Source organism: Selaginella moellendorffii, unplaced genomic scaffold (assembly GCF_000143415.4).
Source record: "Selaginella moellendorffii unplaced genomic scaffold, v1.0 SELMOscaffold_28, whole genome shotgun sequence".
NCBI lineage: Eukaryota > Viridiplantae > Streptophyta > Lycopodiopsida > Selaginellales > Selaginellaceae > Selaginella > Selaginella moellendorffii.
The window spans coordinates 929,028-953,735 of NW_003314289.1; the positions used below are offsets into that span (position 1 = coordinate 929,028).

At 43.8% G+C, this 24,708-nt stretch overlaps 4 protein-coding genes and 3 non-coding genes across 8 annotated transcripts; 4 read left to right on the top strand and 3 right to left on the bottom strand.

The window, feature by feature from the left end:
• Positions 1-15,151: 15,151 nt before the first annotated feature.
• Positions 15,152-16,391, bottom strand: LOC9645276 (beta-carotene isomerase D27, chloroplastic). Its single transcript, XM_002975684.2, has 7 exons — positions 16,092-16,391; positions 15,888-16,027; positions 15,740-15,832; positions 15,618-15,679; positions 15,461-15,567; positions 15,312-15,404; positions 15,152-15,250 (listed from the first exon to the last, which is right to left on the bottom strand). Exons 1-7 carry the CDS (start codon positions 16,255-16,257, stop codon positions 15,198-15,200), a joined length of 714 nt encoding a protein of 237 aa, XP_002975730.2. The 5' UTR covers positions 16,258-16,391; the 3' UTR covers positions 15,152-15,197.
• On the bottom strand, positions 16,343-16,415 carry TRNAK-CUU. Its single transcript has one exon. It is a non-coding gene; the product is annotated as a tRNA-Lys (tRNA).
• An 8-nt stretch (positions 16,416-16,423) lies between these two features.
• Positions 16,424-17,935, bottom strand: LOC9645277. The gene is made up of 6 exons (XM_002975685.2): positions 17,427-17,935; positions 17,180-17,332; positions 17,020-17,112; positions 16,900-16,958; positions 16,752-16,845; positions 16,424-16,694 (listed from the first exon to the last, which is right to left on the bottom strand). Exons 1-6 carry the CDS (start codon positions 17,931-17,933, stop codon positions 16,452-16,454), a joined length of 1,149 nt encoding a protein of 382 aa, XP_002975731.2. The 5' UTR covers positions 17,934-17,935; the 3' UTR covers positions 16,424-16,451.
• A 959-nt stretch (positions 17,936-18,894) lies between these two features.
• Positions 18,895-20,037, top strand: LOC9645279 (acidic endochitinase). Its single transcript, XM_002975509.3, has one exon. The coding sequence runs from the start codon at positions 18,896-18,898 to the stop codon at positions 19,964-19,966; it is 1,071 nt and encodes a 356-aa protein (XP_002975555.2). The 5' UTR covers position 18,895; the 3' UTR covers positions 19,967-20,037.
• A 698-nt stretch (positions 20,038-20,735) lies between these two features.
• On the top strand, positions 20,736-20,816 carry TRNAL-AAG. Its single transcript has one exon. It is a non-coding gene; the product is annotated as a tRNA-Leu (tRNA).
• Positions 20,817-20,962: 146 nt separating this feature from the next.
• TRNAK-CUU lies at positions 20,963-21,035 on the top strand. Its single transcript has one exon. It is a non-coding gene; the product is annotated as a tRNA-Lys (tRNA).
• A 34-nt stretch (positions 21,036-21,069) lies between these two features.
• On the top strand, positions 21,070-22,480 carry LOC9630380 (beta-carotene isomerase D27, chloroplastic). Of its 2 annotated transcripts, XM_024680543.1 has the most exons (8): positions 21,070-21,262; positions 21,326-21,465; positions 21,510-21,602; positions 21,651-21,712; positions 21,764-21,870; positions 21,929-22,021; positions 22,074-22,127; positions 22,196-22,480. In XM_024680543.1, the coding sequence occupies exons 1-7, from the start codon at positions 21,094-21,096 to the stop codon at positions 22,112-22,114; spliced, it is 705 nt and encodes a 234-aa protein (XP_024536311.1). In that variant the 5' UTR covers positions 21,070-21,093; the 3' UTR covers positions 22,115-22,127; positions 22,196-22,480. The 2 variants fall into 2 exon arrangements, with proteins under 2 accessions (XP_024536311.1, XP_024536310.1); XM_024680542.1 differs by lacking the exon at positions 22,196-22,480 and having other exon boundaries at positions 22,074-22,177.
• The last annotated feature ends 2,228 nt before the right edge of the window (positions 22,481-24,708 follow it).

Below are 24,708 nucleotides of genomic sequence, written 5' to 3' on the forward strand. Positions count from 1 at the left end.
TTTCTCAACAAGTATATAAAGAAGCACAAATACCCTTTGCCAAGGATTGAGGACCTATTTAATAGGTTAGGAAAGGCAAAATACTTCTTGAGGATTGATCTAAGGTCAAGATATTACCAGATCAGGGTAGTAGAGGAAGATGTCGAGAAGACAACCTGTCAAACAAGGTATCGGAGCTTTGAGTTTCTGATGATGCCCTTCAGGCTATGCAATGCGCCAGTGACGTTTTCGGCACTGATGAACCACATCTTTGTACCTTATCTGGATCACTTCGTGGTTATTTATATTGACAACATCCTGATCTATAGCGAGACGCTAAAGGAGCATGCCGAACACTTGACAAAGATGTTTAAGAAACTAAGGGAACACCAGCTGTACACTAAAGAGAGCAAATGTGACTTTGCTCAACAAGAGGTAAAATTTCTCGGGCATGTGGTGGGCAAGGACGGGCTCAAGGTGGACCTTGAGAAGGTCCAAGCGATCCAGGAATGGGAATAACCATCAAATGTACACGAGTTAAGGGCATTCTTGGGGTTATGCAATTACTACCAAAAGTTTATCAAACACTATTCGAGAGTAACCCTACTTTTAACGGACCAAATAGAAAAAAGAAAGATGGTATGGACAGTGAAATGTGAGGTGGCATTTGTCCACCTCAAAGGGAAGTTGAGGAGGGCTCCTGTGTTAGCGTTACTAGATTTTGGTAAGGACTTTGAGATAGAAACGAATGCTTTAGACTTTGCGTTAGGCGCAGTGTTGAAGCAAGACAACCATCCAATAGCGTTCTTCTCGAAGAAGTTGGACAAGGCTCAGCAGAAGTGGCCTGCCCACGAGAAGGAATTATTTGCGGTGGTCAAGGCACTCAAGGAGTGGAGACACTACCTTGGGAGACACTTCAAAGTTTACACTGACAATGTGGCAACGAAACACTTCTTGTCACAACCCGATCTGAGAGGGAAATAGGGTCGGTGAGCTAATGCTTTGGCCGAGTTTGATTGCAAGATTCTGTACAAGCCGGGGAAGAGCAATATCGTGGCGGATGCTCTAAGTCGAAAAGCAAGCTTGAAGCTGGCGATATCCAGCGTGACAGCAACCTTTTGGGATGATGTGCAGACAGCATATGAGAACGATAGTCTAGTACAAGAAGTGTTCTTAAGGAATCTAGAGGTGTAGGAAGCTCACTAGAGAGGTGAGCTGCCAACAGAAGAGAAAACAAACTATGCAAAACACAATGGACTCATCTATTATAAATAAATAAGGGTGTATGTTCCAGAAGGGGAACTAAGGAAGGTAGTGTAAGCGACTAATTTTTCCATTCTACTTCAGTCACTTAACCACACCTCCGACCACTTGGAGGAGTCTCATTCACAACCTCCATTAGTCCAATTCAGGACTTGGGACTTGCTAGCCCCAAGAATGGCATCCATGCCACTCAACACTTGCACCTGGTCCAAGTGCTCCATGTGTCCGGTCCCAAGACCGACACCCAAAGGTACCACTGACATCTTGGCCCGTTACGCTAAGGCCATGCCCATTCACCTTTGCTGCACTAGTGGTCCAATACCACTTGCATCACCATCCCGTCTCTCCAAGACTGGGCCATCTGTCCACGAGTGGTCATCCTAGATCCACTCCTTAGCATCCTTAGGATGCCCACAGACCTGGGGAATCGCCTTCCCCAAAGTCCCTTTGTCAGTTCCTACCAAGTCCCTTTCTGCCCCTGGCCGTGTTTGCCAACACTGCCACTGGATCGAGGCCCACAGGCCCGACCACTAAGTCCCATGGTCCTCTGGGACTTCCTCACCACACGACTGTGTCCTTGGTCACTACCCCAGGGGACTGCTCCTCTTCCTTTCCACAATCTAGGCTTTTGGGACAACATTTCGGAACACCATGGCCTTACGCGAGCCACCTGGGTACTCTCCCCACCTTTCGCCTTTAGGTGCTCTAGCCATGGGCTTAGAGTGAGGTTCCATTGAGCCACGCCTGGTATCCAAGTAGGTAGTGCCACCCACACTTGGACTGGGAGCATCGGCCAGTCGATCTCCCGGGGGAACTAGAGCCAGCTCTTGAACACTTCACCAAGCTACCCCGCTTGTTGGTCCATATTCACTCTAGTCTTGGACTTCCCAGTGGTCAGTTCGTCACCCAACACTGGGTCTGGCCTCCCTGGGCCAAACTGGCCTTTCCTGGCCAAACAGGCTCCACTGCAGTCCTCCCCCTTACTATACTTTTGGAGCTCACCAAACCCCCCAGGGTCTGGGAGACGAACACTTTGGGCTTTCACCCTCTCAGACTCGAACTCGAACTCAGACTTGGACTCGGACTCGGACTCGGACTCGGACTCAGACTCGGACTCGGGCTCGGTCTCAGCCTTGGCCTCGGTCTCGGTCCCGGTCCCGGTCTCTGTCCCAGTCTCGGTCTCGGTCTCGGTCTCGGTCTCGGTCTCGGTCCCGGTCTCGGTCTCGACCTCGGACTCCATCTCGGGTCCTTCTCGGACTCCATCTCGGACTCCGTCTCGGCCCATCTCGGACTCCATCTCGGACTCCATCTCAGACTCTGTCTCGGTCCATCTTGGACTCCATCTTAGGTCCATCTCGGACTCCGTCTCGGTCCACTTCGGACTCCATCTCGGACTCCATCTCAGGTCCATCTCGGACTCCATCTCGGTCCACCTCGGACTCCACTTCGGGTCCATCTCGGACTCCATATCGGACTCCATCTCGAACTCCACTTCGGATCCATCTCGGACTCCATATCGGACTCCATCTCGGACTCCACTTCGGACTCCATATCGAACTCCACTTCGGGTCCATCTCGGACTCCATATCGGACTCCATCTCGGACTCTTCCACGTGTCATGTGTTGGTCCTTTTTGGGTCCCCTTTTGGAGCCTCGCTTATTGCTCGCTTCGTGCTTGTTCCTCGAGCACTTTGTTGGGAGTTCCACTCCCACTCTCGACCTTTCAAGTCGGAGCTTTTAGTCCAAATGTGTTACGCTCGTTTGGCTTTCACTTCGGCCACTACCACGTGGCACCATTTCCAGCTCCACTTTGGGGCCTAGGGATTTTGTGTCTCACCACCACCCATAGACGAAGTTTGATGTCCTCATCGAACGGTAAACCATTTTATAAAGTAACACCCGCATGTGTTACCATTTCCATCCTTGGCCCCTAGCCAATATTTGTCAATAGTTTGACATTGAAGGCTCACCATGCCTTCTCCATATTCGTCAATGGTTCGACACCAAAGGCTTACCATGCCTTGCCCATCCTCTAAGGAGGATAGTCTCTCCACCTTAGAGACTCACTTGACCACCTGGGGTGGTTTGCTCCTTTTTATTGGTTCAGTTCTCGCTAAACCTGTTAGAGACACCCTCTCTAACTCAATTTCACTACTCATTCTTGAGTAGTCACAGATTCCATTGATCTACCTTTGCACTTTGGAACGTTTACTCTTGACTTTTTGGAGTCAATTTCCTAGGTGTCTTTGACACCTTGGCTTGCACATTTTATGCAACTCCACTTCCCCTCCTAGGAAGTTCTCTACTCGAGGGCACCCTCATCCTCTTTTCTATTTTTGTGCCACCATTGGCATTACATTCCATTTATCATTATTTGTGCTAGGGCTATCCACGGCCCTATCTTTTGGCTCCTTAGTTGCTCCCTCACTTGGAGCCTTTCCTTTGCCAAATTGGAGCACTTGGGAATCCGTCCTTGGAAGTCCACTTCTTTTTCCGCAATCCGTTAGCATCAAACACATTAGTGTTCCTTGGCTAACTTTGCCATTTGGTTTCTTTCCCATGATTCCCATGGCTCTTTTCTTAGCCATTAGTCTTTTGCTCCTATCCTTGATTGTTGTACCTAACAACATCGGATCATTACCTCCATTCTCGAGGTATCTTCTTGATTCCATAGTAAAGACTTTACTTTGCCAAGTCCAAAGGGTGCTCACCCCTAGTACGTCACTTTAGCATTTCCTATTGTGGGCTCTATCCATGGCCCAACTTTTGAGACCCTCCCTTGGATCTTTCATAGAGGCCACTTTCCTCGGACTTACTATGCCATAGCCATGACATAGCTCATTTCCCATAGGTGCTCTTCCCACTTGGTCACTTTGACCAAGCCACACCATTATCAATAGTTCAAATCAACACTTTGAACTAGGAATCATATCCTTTAACCCAAACAAAGACCTTGTCCGTGTTCAGCCACAAGATCACCTAGTAATCTCATCTTGACCCCTTAATAGATCTACCAATAGGGACTAGGTCTTCTAGACCTTATTAAGTTGTTGACTATGACCCCGGGGGCATCCCCCACACTTGGCGGTGCGCCCAAACTAGCCCTTACGGCCAAGGATCCATAGCAACTGAGACTGGGTGTCCCCATCTCATTCACCACGTCCTTGGTGCCTTTTGCACCAAAGTGTTCAAGTTAGATATGCCGAGCTTTCACTCTAAGCAATCTAACCGTGCATCACGACTCCGAGGCATCCCTCGCTTGGCGGTGTGCCCAAACCAGTCTCCTCACTGAGAGTCCATGACCACCGAAATATGAGTGTCCTCATATTCCAAACCATCACCACGCCCTAGTGTTTTGGGACTCGAACCCAAGCACTAGAGGATCGGGACTCGAACCCAACCTCTGTATATGCATCTACGGACGGTATCACCCAGGATGCTTGGCGTGACTCCCCACGCCGGTGCACCAACTTATACTCAAAGCACGCTATAGATCACAGCTTAGGAACCTAGTTCCTCCACACTGCCAAGTCCTCTCACTTAACAAGTCTGTGATCATGCATGGACTCCTCCATGCTTGGCCCCATGGCCCACCCTTTTTGAAGTTATCACCTTCAACTAGGGTATTTGTTCCCCTGACTTGTCAATCTCGCTTGGCAAGTCCTCTGACCACTGTAACATGGTTCCTGCACAAGCGTGAAAGCCCTTGATCATCGACTTTCATTCAAAGCCCTCTCTTTGAACACTCGGGAACTACTTCCCTAACCTTGATAGCATTGCCTCATGGCAAGCTTCAAGACCACGCTTCTGCTGTGCCACTCTGATTTCGCGCGTTCCTTGAACCATTTATGCTTGGCTTTTCTAGGTACTAAGCTACCTAGAATCGTCTTTGGGAACCTTAAAGGAACTCTGTCCCTTAGCTTGCTAAAGCCTCCCTTTTTGCAAGCTTTCCAATTACCATATAGTCTAACATGGACAATTCCATATTTCAGACTCTCCATGGCATCACGGTTGATAGCGGCAACACTCTCGAGCCCCCACTTGATTCTCCACTACTAGCTAGCATAACCAACCTTGGTTATGTCCCTCGATTCCTATGGTTTGGTTTTATCCCCTTACTTCTTGCTTTTGGCTTCACACATTTTCTTCAGTCATTCTCCTCCAGACCAGGAGGATATCTTTGCACTTTCTATCATGCCTTAGCAAGTATTCTTAGGGATGAACCTACCCGATATCCTAGGGAGGGGTTCCTCAATCCAGGTATGCTCACCCTATAATCCCACACACCGAGATTATGTTGTTGCTTATGGGCCTTCACATGCCTATCGCTAGCCTTGCCAAAATTCCATTTTTGGCTTTGTCCAATTCGAGTAGACAGTCTTCTTTTGTCTCCACCACCTTGGACATTTGGATAGCACCTTGTATCCATCATTCGCTAGGGACTTAGTCCCTTGGGTTTTATCTATTGCCCTTGCGACATCAAACACCACCTCCTGGTGTTCTAGAGTGTTTGGGTGTCCCAATGATGGCTTCCTTGACAATGAGTATTTCCTTTTATGACATTGACTTACTATATCGCAACATAAGCAACTTATCCCCCATAAGGGTATATCCAACTTCCCTATGCCATTAAGAAGGCTTGGGTAGCTACCTTCTACCCGTTTAACCAATTATTTTGCACCTTTTACTTAGTTGCCTCATAGTTGTCAAGTCCTACAACTCATTGCTGGTGCTTCCACACCTCCATCATTATCTGGGTCACCACACTCCAACTGCATGCTCTATAGCTTAGGCTATGCCATTCCCATTTCCATTAGGATTCCTTTGGCAAGGGGTTCTCATGAACCCACCAACATAGCCTCAAGGTATCACACCTTGGCACATTTGGTGTCTCCACACCATCGGCTCCACGAGCCTACCTCTATGACACTTCTTCTTTGTGTCTAAGTCTTTGCCAAGACCAATACCGCTCCTTCTCATGCCAACCATCTGTTAGCACTGCACCATAAAGGTCACCCACAACTTTGTGTCAAAGTTATTTTCTTTTGGGAACACCTTTCCCACAACTTTAGCATGGCACATTTTGCCATCGATGAGATACCCTCTATTCTCATCCTTGGATCCTATGATCCCCCCCACCCTTCGTGGGATACCACACACCTTAGTCCAAATGCTTCCATCAGTCCTTTAGGACCATTCCTTAACTCTACTTGAGTCATCCAGCAGTTTTGGACTTGGTTAATCCACAGACCCACAAGGTCCTACTTGTCCATGTAATGAGAATACCACTCATCTCTAAGTACACCCCCCAACTCCTTGGGTTGTTCCAGTATTTATTAAAGGTAGCCCCGGCTACCATTTCAAGGACTTGAGTCCTCTTCCGTATTTGACCTCCCACGGTCATTACTTTTGGTCTCACATTCATGAGCACCAACCTCAACTATATGAGGATAATCTTGTGACTCCTTTATTGCTTTGGAGTCTTTATCTTTCCCGTGATCCCAACTATAGTTGTTTACCACAACTACATTAGCCAGTTTGCTAAGTCAAACGCTCATCTGGATCACATCCTCAATTCTCTGAGGAAAACCATATACTGTTCCCAAGATCCCAAAGTCGTTCCATTATTGGCCCTTTTCTATCCACCACATCGTGCCCAAGTTCACGCATGAACTTGAGTGGAGAGCCATGTCCTCCCGACATGCTACTCCTCAAGGATAGGCCCACTCCTAGGACCTTCCGATGCCAGCATCAATGGTGATATACTTGAGCACCAATAAAAGTCGGACTAAGGAACAGCTCCGAAACCAAGTTGTAAGCGACTAATTTTTCCATTCTACTTCAGTCACTTAACCACACCTCCGACCACTTGGAGGAGTCTCATTCACAACCTCCATCAGTCCAATTCAGGACTTGGGACTTGCTAGCCCCAAGAATGGCATCCATGCCACTTAACACTTGCACCTGGTCCAAGTGCTCCACGTGTCCGGTCCCAAGACCGACACCCAAAGGTACCACTGACATCTTGGCCCGTTACGTTAAGGCCATGCCCATTCACCTTTGCTGCACTAGTGGTCCAATACCACTTGCATCACCATCCCGTCTCTCCAAAACTGGGCCATCTGTCCATGAGTGGTCATCCTAGATCCACTCCTTAGCATCCTTAGGATGCCCACAGACCTGGGGAATCGCCTTCCCCAAAGTCCCTTTGTCAGTTCCTACCAAGTCCCTTTCTGCCCCTGGCCGTGTTTGCCAACACTGCCACTGGATCGAGGCCCACAGGCCCGACCACTAAGTCCCATGGTCCTCTGGGACTTCCTCACCACACGACTATGTCCTTGATCACTACCCCAGGGGACTGCTCCTCTTCCTTTCCACAGTCTAGGCCTTTGGGACAACATTTCGGAACACCGTGGCCTTACGTGAGCCACCTGGGTACTCTCCCCACCTTTCGCCTTTAGATGCTCTAGCCATGGGCTTAGAGCGAGGTTCCATTGAGCCACGCCTGGTATCCAAGTAGGTAGTGCCACCCACACTTGGACTGGGAGCATCGGCCAGTCGATCTCCCGGGGGAACTAGAGCTGGCTCTTGAACACTTCACCAAGCTACCCCGCTTGTCGGTCCATATTCACTTTAGTCTTGGACTTCCCAGTGGTCAGTTCGTCACCCAACACTAGGTCTGGCCTCCCTGGGCCAAACTGGCCTTTCCTGGCCAAACTGGCTCCACTGCAGTCCTCCCCCTTACTATACTTTTGGAGCTCACCAAACCCCCCAAGGTCTGGGAGACGAACGCTTTGGGCTTTCACCCTCTCAGACTTGAACTCGAACTCGGACTCGGACTCAGACTCAGTCTCAGCCTTGGCCTCGGTCTCGGTCTCTATCCCGGTCTCGGTCCCGGTCTCGGTCTCAGTCTTGGTCTCGGTCTCGGTCCCGGTCTCGGTCTCGACCTCGGACTCCATCTCGGGTCCTTCTCGGACTCCATCTCGGACTCCCCGTCTCGGCCCATCATCTCGGACTCCGTCTCGGTCCATCTCGGACTCCATCTCAGGTCCATCTCGGACTCCGTCTCGGTCCACTTCGGACTCCATCTCGGACTCCATCTCGGGTCCATCTCGGACTCCGTCTCGGTCCACCTCGGACTCCACTTCAGGTCCATCTCGGACTCCATATCGGACTCCATCTCGAACTCCACTTCGGATCCATCTTGGACTCCATCTCAGACTCCACTTCGGACTCCATATCGGACTCCACTTCGGGTCCATCTCGGACTCCATATCGGACTCCATCTCGGACTCTTCCACGTGTCATGTGTTGGTCCTTTTTGGGTCCCCTTTTGGAGCCTCGCTTATTGCTCGCTTCGTGCTTGTTCCTCGAGCACTTTGTTGGGAGTTCCACACCCACTCTCGACCTTTCAAGTCGGAGCTTTTAGTCCAAACGTGTTACGCTCGTTTGGCTTTCACTTCAGCCACTACCACGTGGCACCATTTCCAGCTCCACTTTGGGGCCTAGGGATTTTGTGTCTCACAGGTAGCCTTAGAAGAGTGTTATGATAGACCTTTTGCGGGACACAGCGGAATACCCAAGACAATGGGCTTACTCAAGAGGAAATATCATTGGCCAGATATGGCTAAGGACGTCCAAGACGCAGGAGCACTGCAAAGGGTTCCAAAAGTATAGTAAGGATAGTGAGATCTAGGAATCAATCTTGAAGAAGCTCTCAAGTGGTGCTTCAAAACTGACTTGAGGTTAAGATTGAGGCCGAGGGGTCTTGGGTGGGAATGAGCATGGACTCAGGTGGTGTCGGAGGGGCCACCCAAGGAAGTGCTCAAGAGCAACTCCCACTCCCGGAAGGGAAACCGACTGCAGTGCTCCCGGCTCACGTGGAGTGGTGCCCCATTTGAGTACCTTGTAGCTCATTGGTCCTCTCTCTTCCTAGGGGCTTGGGCCTTCCCTTCGGGATGGAAGTGGGGGTATAGAGGTACCCATACCGGGCCATTAGGCCACGGTGTTTCGCCTCGGCGTCCCAGAGCAAGTGTAGCACCCAAGACTTGGGATTTAGAGGGTCCCATGATCAAGTGTTGTTGTACCAAAGGATGTTAAAAACCTAGAGGCTTGGTGTGCTTGGCTGCTTGTGCCTGTGGGGAGTGTAGCCAAACCTTAAGTCTAGACTAACCCGGGAAGAGGGATTGGGAAAGATTTAGGAATCCGTGGATGAATGGCTAACACTCCATTGGTTGTGCAGTGAGTAACTAAAACCAAGTAGGACTAAATAGGAACTCGTACAATAAGCAAGAACCTTAGTGAGGGAACTTAGTTAAAGCCAAAGTAGTGTTTGTCGAATAGATAAGGTAAGCTGACAAATTGGAAAAGAAAAATTTGTGGCTTACAGGTTTCAAGAGTTTTGTATCAAGCTTAAAGAATTTTTGAATGATATTATTAAAAAACATATTTTTGGAAATTATATTTCTTTTATATATGTAATTGAATTTCAAAAGAGAGGCCTTCCACATTGTCACTTTCTAGGGATTTTATCTTATGAAAACAAGATTAAAGACCGTGATGCTATTAACCAATATATAATAGCATAATTGCTTGATCCTCAAGATGAACTTAAAATTTCTAAAATAATTACATCCCATATGATACATGGTCCATGTGGGTCTCTTTACCCTAATAGTCTTTGCATGGAAAATGGCACTTGCTCAAAAGGTTATTCATAAAAATTTAATTATGAAACTACTTTTAGTGTTGATGGATATCTAGATTATTACAGACCTAATAATAGTCGTAATGGGTGTTATATTGATAATTGTTAGGTAGTGCCTTATAATAAATACCTTTGTAAAAAAATATAATGCCCATATTAATATTGAAATTTGTGCTACAATAAAAAGTATTAAGTATTTATTTCAATATGTCTATAAAGGTTATGATTGTGCTACAATTGAAATCCATTTAGCAACCCAACAACTTAATAATATTTTAAATTGGGATGAAATCTCAACTTTTTTAAATACACATTATGTATATGTTCCAAAGGCAATATGAAAACTTTTTAAATTTAAAATGCATGGTCATTCGACCCCTATAATCCGTCTTTCTATCCATCTTCCAAATTTTCAAAATATCTATTTTATAGAAGGTTCTAAACAAATGGCACTTCAAAGAGCTACTCAAAATGGTATGATATTGATAAAATGATTTGAATTAAATATAAATGACCTAAATGCTAGACAATATACATATCCTGAAATCCCTTTATATTATACATTTAACCCTCATATTCATAACTGGCAAATTTGACATACAAGAAATGTCATTCCCCAAATGTATTATGTGTCGCCATCTAATGTTGAACTATATCATTTATTTCTTATTTTACTCCATAAAAAAAGTGCTACGTCTTTCAAAAATCTCAAGACAGTTAACAATATTTATTATGACATGTTTCAACAAGTCGCAAATGCAATGAAGCTTATAACTAATGATAACACTCATGCATTCACTGCTGTTGATTGAGTGTTGCGAGACCTAAAAAATATATCATTACCTTTTGGTGGCATAATTGTTATCACTAGCGGGGACTTTAGATTAACACTTCCAGTCATTCCACATGGATATAGGGCACAAATTGTTTCAAGTTCTGTAAGAATGAATAAATTATGGAGATTATTTAGAAAGTTATCTTTGAAAACAAATATACAACTTACTGAAAGTGATAAATCATGGGTTGAATGGCTTCTCAAAGTTGGAAATGGTAAAATTTTTGAAAATTACCATCTTTACCTTCTAACGCCATTTTATTACATCATACACAACTAATTTATTCATCTATTATTGATTTTGTTTACCCTTCAGTACTTGATATTTCAAACCCTTATATTGCATCCAATCAAATCATACTTACCCCACTTAACAATGATACATTTGCAATCAACAACACTATTGTCTCTAGATTACAATGTGATACATATATCTACAAAAGCATTGATTTTGCTGATACTGAAGATCTTGAAAATTTTCCAACCAAATTCCTAAATTCTATCACACCTTCTAATCTCCCACCACATAAACTCTCTCTCAAACAAGGTGCTATTCTTATCCTCCTAAGAAATATGTCTTCATCAGCAAGACTATGTAACAGCATATGTCTCATTCTGAAAAATGCACTACCAAATGTTTTAGATTGTGAAATTGTGATGGTGCAATTTAAAGGGATAAGAGTTTTTATCCCATGTATCACACTAATACCATCAAATACAGAAATTCCGTTCAAAATGTCTAAATGACAATTTCCAATTCGTTTGGGTTACTACTTAACAATCTCTAAATGCCAAGGACAGACATTTGACCGAGTTGGAGTTTACTTGCCCCACCTAGTTTTCACTCATGGGCAACTTTATGTGGCTTTATCAAAATGCACATCACCACATGGACTTGGAATTAAAGTTCAAAACACCACACGCCAAGGTCACCTCCTTCCTCAAGATCCTTCTCTTTTTACAATCAACACTGTCTATAAAGAGGTTTTATATTGAACCTCTTTGTAAACCACCCAGCATTTGCTGGGCAAGTACTTGTAAATACACGTCACTTGCAAATTTAGACACTTGTAAGTGAAAGTTAACAAATAAGTTTCTTTAATTAGGTCAAGTATATTTGACTAGTAGTACTTAAAAATTTCATCTTTATGATCCTTTGGCCAAATGTACATATGAAGATCAGTTTCTCAAATAGTTTGGGTGCAGATTGATAAAGGGTTTAGCAATATTGACATTTTATCATCATAGCAATAATGAAAAAATATCTGAAAGGATTTATCAATAGATAATTTTTGATACCCACAATCACATTTGCAACACTCTCTCCCCCCTTTAAGTAGGATCAACATCCTTGTAAGTTCATACTCTAAGCTAGTCTAGACCATTGCCAAGGAAACAATTCTAGAAAAATTTTGCAATGTATATATTTTATGAGAAATATATCAACTTAAATGAGTTAAGAGGCAATGTTTTAATTTAATGCAAATGTCCTACAACTCAAACACCTTCTGGCTCTCACCAACATAGAAATGACCAACAAAGTCAGCCATCTTTGCCATATTAAATGTTATCTACCTTACAAAAAATGATATGCCCCTACCTATATATGACATAAAGAGAGAAATTAAAAACCTTAACCCTCTTAAAAAAACAAACCAAACCCACCGATAAAAGGCTATTATAGGTGATGTGACCAATTGATAACAATTATCCTATAAAGATTTCATCATACATACGAAGTGTCAAGGCTAGTTTACATATACTATCCCTAAACCCAAAGATCAATAGATAGACAATCTTAAAGTCATATACAAAGATATCTTAAAGACAATAAATTATCAATAAATAAATCTTACATTAGAACACAAAAGTATTTCAATTAAATTATCATATAATAAATCAATACAATATAGAAACCACCAAGATCACTATGGTTTAAAGTCATAGTATTAACCACCATCTCGGGTCCATCTCGGACTCCATCTCGGACTCCGTTTCGGTCCATTTTGGACTCCATCTTGGGTCCATCTCGGACTCCATCTCGGGTCCATCTCGAACTCCATCTCGGACTCCATCTTGGTTTCAAATAAAATTTAATAGCAAGTGTATCATAAAAAAAACTCATAAATATCATCAATTGGCAAGAAAAATGCTCGTGAATATATCACCCAAATGAAAATAACATCCCAATCTAGTAGAACCAACTGTAATAATAATTAACATTTCAGAATGAATATTGCAAAAATAAATAAACACTTATTCATAAAAATTATTGCACTAACTAGTCTCAATAGATCCCAATCAATAATATAGAGGAATTAGAGTTGTTCAAGAAAGTGTTAACAATATCTTATCAATAACTCAAATCCAAGAAACCAATCCAAAGTAAACTATAAACAATATATGGTAATGCAGAAAGCTAAGATAATAACTAACCATTAGGAAAGATTATTGATCATTTTAACAATAGAGATGCATAATTATCATTAAATTATAATCCACCATCTTGAAGAACAGAAAATCATTTAACATCAACAATAATTAAATAAAATCTATAATAAGGATCTTAACTATCCAAATCATTACTAATGATTACTAAATGTACATATCAACTTTAATATTGGAACTAATGAGCTAAAATGCCTTTACTAACAACTCTTAGCAAATGAAATAATAAACATGATAACCCAAAGAACCTAAAACTTGAAGAAGTATATAGTTAAATTTCACTTAACAATAATTATAAGTTTTTCATTAACCAACTTTAATACCAAAAGAAGAAATTATGGTACAACTCACAATACCCTTCTCAACACATCCATAATCTAAATTTTATAATGTAAAAGCTAATAGAGAGCATTATTGTATCAATCCAACAACTAAGTACATTGAAATTATACTCAACAAGTGATCACTAAACAATCCTTTATGAATCCATCTTTTAAAGCATAACGTAACTCATTTCATAACAAATACAAGAAAAATCATCAATAATCAATATATCATCAACTCAAATTTAATAAGAAACCAAGAATTTCAATATCAATAATTAACTCTTCCTTTTATAAAGTTAGTATAATCTATGAGTAAATCATTTTTCAAAAAAAAGATAAAACTTAATCCTTACTAAACATTCTCATCTAAAGCACAACTAATTTAACTTGCCACTCAACTCATTTGAACACCAATATAATTGCTAACTAGCAAAATGCATAAATGTTAATGACAGAAAAGTATAACCAAACTATCAATATAATCTTCATTAAGACTAATGAAACAAAATATCAATCTCTAATAGGCCCTACCAAATATTAACCACTTGAATTACCACAGATGGAAAATTTAACCTTCCAACTTTCTCCATGGAGAGATATCTTATCTCACTATACGCAATAATGTTACAATAACTTTGATTAGGTTCTCAAAATGGTTATAATACATATAGTTTTCACCCTTTATCTTACAATAATTTACCATAGAATAACCATGAAGTGGAAATTAAACCTTTGGCCACATATCTAAAGCACATATGGTTTTCACCTTTTCCCTATAATAGTTTATCATAGGAAAACCATTAGATACATGAGCCAAGGGTAGTAGAGTGGAATTTAAATTTAAAGCCTTATGCTATTCAATGAATGAATGAAGCTAAACTCCCGAATATATAACTAGCGTAAGAAATTGAAACACAAAATGACTTTACGGTGTAGATTTTAATGAGCAAAGGGATAAGAGCATAGAGCGACATTAGAGTAATTCTAAAACTTTCAACATCTCAATGCTAAATCTAATATGTAAAATAGAGCCAAATGGAATTTAATGTTCTATGGCCTATAAATACTCATAATATGAAACTTAGGCTTAGACCTAAAATGTAAAACAAAAACAAACATGCAAGTAAGAATTAAACTATACTTACTAGATAATTTGAAGAGTCAGTGCCAAAAGCAATATACATTGCTTCGAAATTATTGAGAGTCAAGGTCAATATTTCACATTTGTGCACTTAGGTTTGAGTTCTTCAGTAGTGCTATATTTATGAGGCTGTTGAGATCTAGGGGTAAATGGCCACTAATCAAGTTGGCTTTATTGTTGTAGGACTTTACTCATACAAGCTAGATTCATAACTCAATTATTTCGAAACTAAATTCAATGTTAGAGGAGTGGCTAATTGAGTAAATTTACAATCTTTTGAAAAAAGAAATTGAAAGTCTAGAGAGATTAAATTTCAAACTAAAAGCTTCTTCGAATGTTATTGTTAATGTTGCTATGCCACTGATGTGAATATTAAATTGGTATATACAACTAGCTAGAAATGGGGAGACCAGCCAAGAAACACATACTATTACTAATAGCCACGTACCATATAAAAAAATAAACCTTTAAGCTTTATTATTATTATTTTATTTTTTCTTAGTAGTCTTGCTGGAGTTTTGTGCATACAGCCGTTGTTGTAGAAGTTGGACCTTCTCATAAAACAAAAAAAAAATTAGCAAGATCTTTTTGATACCAAGAATCTAAACTTACATAGCTGGAGGCATGGTTGCTTCAATGCAGGATCTTCTTCGAGAGAGGTTGGCTGGAGCCCATAGATCATCTCACAGCTCATGTCTTCAAAATCTACAAAAACGCTGAGGGTGATCAAAGAGGAAATAAAAACATCAATCTTCTCGTACTTGGTGTCATGGTGAGAGGCAACCCAAAGTCATTTGTGAAGAAATCCTGGGTGGGAATTTTACACATATTTACGCACATTCCAACACAGTTGCTGTTCTCTAGATACCTGGAAACGTATTTTTACATGCTTAGTTCTCTTCTTTGTAGAAATCTCACCTGCATTTAAGAATCTTCACACCGCTGTTTTGTTTCACTCCATTCACTTCTACCTCAAACCGCTGTCAAAAAGTTTGATATAGAAAAGAACAAACTAGGATCAATTCGTGGATTTTTTTTACCTCGCAAGGTCCTACGAGCCACTGGAAAAATGGCACCGTGATCGCAGCATTGAACTCGCAAGCCCATTTAGTTGGAGGAAATAGCTTTCGAAACTATATCACAATACATCACATAGATAAAACTCGAAAAGGAAAATCTTGATAGTACCGTTTCTGGAGCTCCGGGAGGCATGATTGATAGAAGAACTTCACGAACAAGAGCTCGCTGCTCTACCGGATTTCTTCCCTGAAGAACACCTCGCGATACATCCACGAACCCATCATATCCAGTCTTTTTGCTAGCTCTCCCTACATTAGAATTCTTTTGATCATACAAGGACAATATAAACCATGTAAGAATCTTTATCCATACCTGTGGCATTCTCCATCTTCCTGGCAAAGAGGGACATGAAAGCTCTGTCAAAGATTGAATCCTTGTATCGTGTCTTCTGGCCCATTGGCGCTGGCTTTCCCGACGGCTCCGCGATCTCACAGCGAATCAAGCTTCTACTATGCAGTGAAACGGAGCTCATCGCCATTCCAAAAGAACCAGAAAAAAAACTAATCTACAACCAAAACGAGAGAGCCAGCGTGTGCCAAGCACGCAACACAAAACAAAAAATCCGCCGCCCGTGGGGCTCGAACCCACGACCACAAGGTTAAGAGCCTTGCGCTCTACCAGCTGAGCTAGGGCGGCTTTGCTTGTCAGAAAGATAAAATCCTATACTTTTGATTAGTGTCCATTTCGTTTGAGAATGGCAACCACGAACACCAGTATCACAGGAGCCAAAGTTAGTACAAAGTAGAACAATCCCTCTGTAAATGCCGCTTTTTGATCATCTTCTCCTTCTTCACTGGATGGTTTTGTGTAGGACGAGTTGTAGCGAGTGTACTTCCTTGGAATGAGCTCGAAGTAGTCCCGGTAAGCGTTCGCGTCCCATGTTGAGTTTTCACTTACTTTGAGCTTCTCCGCGGCCTAGAAAGTTTTTGATTGACGAGATCCGAAACTATATGACAAGGTTCTTTGATTTACCTCGAAACTAAATATGAGTTGTTTGGCTCTTTTCTTGACGCTCTGACTTGAATGCGAGACAAGCTTGTCATAGATCACGCGAGCTTCACGCGATCTGGAGTGAAAGAAAGACAACTTTGTGAAAGAGAAAAGCTGGAGATTATTTTACCTATTCATGGATTCGAGGCACAATGCCTTTGAGAGCGCTGCTTGTCCATGGAGCTCGCTCTGCCAAGCAGAAAAAACGAATTTTGCTTTAGAACAACGACTGAAACTTCATGACTGAAACCTGGAAAACCATCTTCTCCATGACAATCTCAAAGTTTTGCACTGCATCTCTTAACTTGCCACTCTTGAGCAATCCTTCTGCTTTACTCATGATCTGCAACGTAACTACATGTTCCACCATTTAGAAATCGAGAGATCTGAAACAAAAGAGGAATACAAACCTCTTGGCACTCGGAAGAAACTCTCGGATCAATATCCAGGCCCATTTTTCGTCGATACTCGGCAAGCAACTCTTTAGTCTTTGTTTCGCGAGCTTTCTTCTCCTCGTCAGTTTCAAGCTCTTCTCCCGGTTTTATTGTTCGTCCTCCTCCAAACTACAAGAAAAACAAAGATCAAAGATCAAACACAAAACGTGCCATCTCTTCTTCCAGAAAAAAAAAAAAAGAAAAAAGAAAACTGATTTTTTACCGTCTTGGAGATGTTTGGAGGCCGCGGGAACACACCCCACGTAGAAACCTTGGGCTTGTACAAATCATCTCCAGCTTTCGATGCATCCTCGACGTCTCTCGTGATGATCTCCACTTCCGGGAGCTGTCCGGGAGGCGGAGCTTCAAACTCGGCGATCAATCCCGCCGGCCGCCCCGGCTTCTTCTTCTCGGAGAAGTCCAGCCCCACGAATTCCATCCCCTTCTTCCTGATCTCCAGCGTGAGGGAGTCCTGAGGCCGTGGAACTCGCCTCTTGATCACCCCATCTCTCGTGATAATCTCGACTTCCACCTCGTTCGACGATAATGGGCTCTTCTCCTCCTCTTTGCTTTTCTTGATTTTCAGCTCCTCCATTTTCTTGCGATAAGCAGCGGCTCGCTCCATCGCGCTTTGCGGCCCATTTTGATCCGAGCTAGAAGCTCGCGGTGTAATTCGACTGAAACTCTGGATTCTACCACTCACCCAGCTCGCGGAGCACGACGCGTCCATTCCCTCCTTCCCGCTAGCCCTAAAACACATGTTTAAACTTTTGAAAAACTTCTTTAAGGCTGATGTGTCAGTACAAAAGCCTGCCACGTGGAGTAGTTATCTCGCCACGTCACTACCTTAGTTTACAGTATGTGTGGCCCAGGTGGCCTTATTGTCCGACGTGTAGATGACAACGTTGCCATCGTTTTGGGTGACGAGGCGGTACTGCTCGTCGTCCTTGCTGCTGACGTCAATGGTATCGCTGTCCCAGACTGCCACGTCGGCGTCGTTGAAGATGACGAGGTTCCCATTTCCTTGGAGCAAGACATAGCAACCAGATGCTTTCTTATCCGTGCGTGATGCCCAGAGAGGCTTGTTATCACTTGTCCGATACAAAACTAAATTACAATCCGATTGCATTATCTGTACATTATAAATCAGAATGTATTGTGAATTATAAACATGATTCTCACAAACCAGATTGAAACGCCCATCTTGGGATTTGATGTTGTTCCTCACTAAATTGTTGCTCTTGAGCCTCGCATTGTGGCCTAAAATGTCTGCTGCTTGAGAGAGATTAACAACAAGAAGGAGAAGGATTGAGATTAAGATCCCTGTGATCATTGCAAAGAGTGTTGGTGATCACCCTCCTTGACAAAGTTTAGAGAACCTCTCCTTCTTGGAAGAAGATTAGATCGTGATTTATAGTAGTGGAATTTGATTTTGAATTGGTGGTGGAACTTAGTGCTCCACTATGTTTTGAATTGGTCTTTGACATTGATATATAATTGCCACCTCAGGCCTACAGTCTTTACTGGTCAAAGTCTCCTTGAAACTGGTGTTGACTGCACGTTTCCAAAGAGGAGAGTTCAAAAGAAAACAGCAATCTTCCGCGGTTTTCAAAGGAATGATGGACTTTCTCGGCACCGGCTTGGCTACTTAACAAGCGTCTTCTTTTCTTTTCTTTGCAGATTCACCTAGACATGAAGATAATCACAAGTGTTGTTCTCTGCTTGTTCTTGATCAATTCTGTGAGCATCAAAGTTCTTGCACAAGATGGCTCTTGCTCAGCAGCCAAGCTTTGCCAATCCGGTTACTGCTGTAGCAAGTTTGGTTACTGTGGCACAACCGATGCATACTGTGGATCTGGAAACTGTGCTTCACAGTGCCCAGGTAGCGGAGGTGGCGGCGGCGGCGGCGGTGGCGGCGGCGGTGGAAGCACAACCAAGGGTGGCATAGCAATATACTGGGGCCAAGATGGAAACGAAGGGACCTTGCTCAGCGCTTGCAACACTGGAAGATACCGCATTCTTATCATCTCCTTCCTTTCGCAGTTTGGAAGAGGGCAAACCCCACTTCTCAACCTTGCCGGGCACTGCGATCCACCCTCCGGTGGCTGCAAAGGCCTCACTTCGGACATCAACGCTTGCAAGAGCAAAGGCATCAAGGTTCTCCTGTCGATCGGCGGTGGCGCCGGAAGCTATGGCCTCTCTTCGTCCAGCGATGGCGAGTCCGTCGCCACCTACATCTGGAACAACTATTTGGGCGGTTCTTCGAGCAATCGTCCGCTTGGGTCCGCTGTTCTTGACGGCGTCGACTTTGACATCGAGACGGGCAACACTCCACAGCAGTATTACATCGCCATGGCTCAGAAGCTCAAATCTTTCAATGGTAACTTGATTCTAAGCGCTGCTCCTCAGTGTCCAATCCCAGACGCAAGCCTTGGATCCGTGATCAAGGTTCCCGGGCTGTTCACATATGTGTTCGTGCAGTTCTATAACAATCCACAGTGTCAGTACAACAACAATGGAGTTTCCGGGATCTTGGGCTCTTGGAATAATTGGGTTTCAAACTCCGTCACCCCAAGCACTGTCAAGGTTTTCATGGGATTGCCAGCATCACCTCAAGCTGCTGGGTCTGGATACATGCCTCCTAATGTTCTTACGTCCCAGGTCTTGCCAACCATCAAGGGCTCCTCCAAGTACGGAGGTGTGATGCTTTACTCTGTGGCTTATGACAAGTCGTACAGCAGTGCCATCGTCTCCAGTGTTTGAGAGAAAATAAGCTGCTGTTCATAATAATGTGCAACTTATGAAAGAGTGCAAAAACGTTTTCTAGAATATTTCTTACACCCAACGTAGGATGTGGAAACATGATCATGATATATCAAAATTCGATTTTCGAGCTCAATGTATCCATGAGAGAAATTAATCTTCTTGTGTCAATTATTTACGGCAAGATTCAAGCCCCGTTTTTACTGTCTCGTGTTTTTACCAAAATGGAGCGACAAGTTTGCGCTTGAATATTAATTGCTGTGAGGTCGTGAATCCCTTGCAAGAGTGCTTGCTCTAGATTTTTTGCTAGATAGATTTCTTTCATTCTTACTCTTTCTTTTATCGTTTCAATGTTGCTTCTGGCACTGCTGGTGCATCACTCGATCGCTCTCAACTTGGTCCCAAGGCAAGGTTTTCGAGGCGATTTGCCTCTCGTAGTCCTCTCACGCCTTCGCGCTGCTGCCCTGGTACTGTTGGGTTAGGAACTTTGCCTGGCGCCAGTACTCCTCGCTCCTGATCATTGCCGGGTTAGAAGAACGAACAAAGAAAAATCATCGTCTCCCGCTCCTCTTCGCCACCGCCTCAAGAGCTCTGGGCCTCGGGTTCTTTCCGGCTCAACGATTCATCTCGTTCTTCCCACCGCCATTGATGGCGAGCGTGTGCTGAATCCAGGCCCGGCAGAGAGGGTTTCCTCCAGCGAATCCGGGGACGAAGATAAAGCTAGACGACTTAACGTGAAAGTTGGCACGCGATTAATGTTAAACAAGAAGTTGAGATGGCCGAGTTGGTCTAAGGCGCCAGATTAAGGTTCTGGTCCGCAAGGGCGTGGGTTCGAATCCCACTCTCAACACAAGATACTCTATTATAACTAAATCTACAGCGCTGCTACTTGATATTGTTCTTCAGTTTTGCATGGCACTTGTGCCAACTCTTCCAGGAGAGGCTTAAAAGATGAAACTAGAAGTTTGTCGAATTTTCTTCCCAATCACATGCAAAGCCGCCCTAGCTCAGTTGGTAGAGCGCAAGGCTCTTAACCTTGTGGTCGGGGGTTCGAGCCCCCCGGGCGGCGGTTATCGCAATCTCGTTTTGCTCGTGGCATTTTTTAATTTTTTTCTGGTTCTTGCGGAATGGCGCTGGGCGCGCCCGCGATTTCATTCCATAGAAGCTTGATTCGCTGTGAGATCGCGGAGCCGTCGGGAAAGCCAGCGCCAATGGGCCAGAAGACACGATACAAGGATTCAATCTTTGATAGAGCTTTCATGTCCCTCTTTTCCAGGAAGATGGAGAGTGCCACAGGTATGGATAAAATTCTGACATGGTTTATATCGTCCTTGTATGATCTAAAGAAATCTGATGTAGGAAGAGCTACCAACAAGCCGGGATACGATGGGTTCGTGGATGTATCGCGAGGGGTTCTCAAGGGAAGAACTCCTGTAGAGCAGCGAGCTCTTGTTCGTCAAGTTTTCCTATCAATCATGCCTCCCGGAGCTCCAGAAACGGTACTATTTATCTATGTGATGGCTGAGCGAACATTGTGATACAGTTTCGAAAGCTATTTCCTCCAACTAAATGGGCTTGCGAGTTCAATGCTGCGATCACGGTGCCATTTTTCCAGTGGCTAGTAGGACCTTGCGAGGTAAAAAATAGTGTAGATTTGATTTTAGTTTATCAAACTCTTTGACAGACGTTTGAGGTAGAAGTGAATGGGGTGAAACAAAACAGTGGTGTGAAGATTCTGAAATGCAGGTAAGAATTCTACAAAGAAGAAAAGTGCGCATGTAAAAATTGCTTTTCCAGGTATTTAGAGAACAGCTCCTGTGCTGGAATGTGCGTAAATGTGTGTAAAATTCCCACCCAAGATTTATTCACAAATGACTTTGGACTGCCTCTGACCATGACACCGAGTAAGAGGACTGATTTTTTCATTTCTTGTTTGATCACTTGAACTCTTTTTTTGTGTAGATTTTGAGGACATGAGCTGCGAGATGATCTATGGACTCCAGCCGCCCTCTCTCGAAGAGGATCCAGCATTGAAGCAACCATGTCTTGAACGTTGTAAGTTTTTATATCATTTGCTCACTAATTGCAGTCTTTATTTTGTTAAAAGGTCCAACTTCTACTACAAAGCCAATTTGCACAAAACTGTAGAGAAATAATTATGGTAAAGATTATTTCCTCATTCTAAAGTTCGTTTTTACCACTTTCACCTTTTTTATTTGCAACCTGTAGAGTCGCAGCCTTGCTCCTTTCGATCCTGGCAAGTCGCAATCACTTTCACTAGAGCCCCTCTCGAGTTCCCCCTGTTCTGGACCAACACCTCAGCAGGAGTGATCTCAACCTTGGCGATGCTTTGATCTCCCCAAACTCCTTTTCAAACTCCCTGGGCTGCAAGATCTCAAGAGCACCTTGAACACCTCGAATCCACAGTATCCCATGAAAATGTGCCATCCTGACCAGATCCATCCAGATCCTCCTTGTGGTTCGTCGTGAATATAATGATTCTCTCACCCCCCATCGATGAAATTCAGTAGCCCCGACAGTGTAAGCTTGCTACTCCCTTCATCCATTTTCTTGTCTTCTTTTCGGACTCGCCATCCGTCTCTTTGGTTTCTTCTTCCAGTGCTGGATTCCCCCTCTTCTTAAGCTCCAGCGAGCAGTCGATGTCCTCGATCATGATGATAGCTCTAGTTCTAGAGCTCTATCCCCATGAGCAGCTTCCTCAAGTCGGCATTGCTCTTCACCTCCGTCAGCTCCATGTCGTAGACATCGTACTGCGTGGGTGGCAAGGAGTTCTTCAGCTGGGAGAGCTTGGAAGCGCGGGTATCTGGGCCACCAGGGACTGGGAAGTCGTCGCTCATCTCTGCCATCGCAAACTACATGAAGGAGTCCAGGTCCTGGATGATCTTGTTCTTGAGCTCGGGATCCAGCGCCACTTGAGAACGTCAAGGCATGCTTGAAGGCACCGATCTCCACGTCTTGTTCTTGTAAACCCGCTCCATTGAGTGTCGAATGCTGGTGTAGAGCTGCCAGTCTTGGTTCTGTCGTTTCAAGCTCTCCCCAGGCTTGATAACTTCCCTCATGTACTCCGGCAAGAGCGTATACTTGTGCCTCCTGTGAACTTGGACGACGTACTCTCGCTGTGTTCCTCCACTTCGATCGTAGTAACTGGGCCGTCCATTGCCGGAGGACTCGGTGACGCTGAAAGTCCAGGAGAATGTGACTCCTTTGAACTTGTCCTTCACTCCCTTGCCACGGCAATTCAGCTATATAGCGTTCTTCACTCTGGTAAACTGGATCCTGTTTGCCGAGCTTTGGTGTTGGTGTCGGTGAGATGAGCGACGTAGAGGTCGTAGATCTCGTTGACGTTGCTGGATTGAGAGCTCGGTATCCCACCCAAGCCAAGTTACAAACCTCTTGAGCTTGAACTCCAGACGGACCCAGACGTGGCGATTAACTATCTGGTTGATGATGAAGCCCATGAGAAAACCGAGATGGGAGAACTACCCCACTGCCAGTGCCATCTTGCTCGGTTGCTTCTGCTGTGAGAATGAGAAGAATCTGACCTTGCAGCCTCGCTCTTTATTCGCCTGAAGGTCAAGCCAAAACGAAGCCACCTCCCGCGAATGCGAATTGTTAGTCTCGTGCTGCTGACGAGACGAAGAATACCTTCTTTACATTAAGGAGCCCAAGCCAAACGACATGAGGCGTTGAAATGAGCTCCAGAACCTTCCCTGCGACCATTATCTGCGTAGATCCACTGACAATTGTGCAATCTCAAAAAAAACTAGATTCCGCCACAGCGTATATTACATCAAACGCTAGGAACCATTGAAAGCCTCCATAGCCTCAAAAGAATCAACAAACAAAAATACAATCACCGTGTGGCATCCTAATCAATTAGTGGAATCTTTACAGAATCTCTAATAAAGAACAATTCATCGAGTCCATAGATTTCGCAGCTCCAAATATACGTTCAAAGAGGAACTTCTGAAAACATCAATCTTCTCGTACTGGGTGTCATTTGTGTGGGTGGGATCTTTACACACATTTACGCACTGTTCTCTAGATACCTGGAAAAGTATTTTTACATCATGCTTAGACGGAGTGAAACAAAACAGCAGTGTGAAGATTCTTAAATGCAGGTAAAATCTACAAAGACAAAACTATTCAGTGCGCCGCAAGCACAAGGACGCCCTAGCAGCACCTTGAGCACCTTTCAATGCTGGGGCGCTTAACCATCTACTTCAAACCGCTGTAAAAAAAAGGATATAGAAAAGAGCAAAGTAGGATCAAATCTAGAGTGTTTTTTTACCTTGCACTACTACCCACTGGAAAACTGACACCGTGATCGCAGCACTGAGCTCGCACGCCCACTTAGTTGGATGAAATAGCTTTTGAAACTATATCACATTGGATCATTCATATTATAGATAAAACCCAGCAAAATCTTTGATACCGTTTCTGGAGCTCCGGGAGGCATGATGGATAGGAGAAACTCACGAACAAAAGCTCGCTGCTCCACAGGAGTTCTTTCCCGAAGAACACCTCGCGATAACTAGCTCTTCCTACATTATACATACAAGAACAATGTAAACCATGTAAGAATCTTGGCACGTGAACGCCATTGAATCTTTGGTAGATTCAATCCGGATTCCGAAAGAGCACACAAAGAAAGGAAGATTCAAAAAAGAGGAAGACTTAATCCACAAGCATGGCGCCACAAGGTTAAGAACCTCAACTGA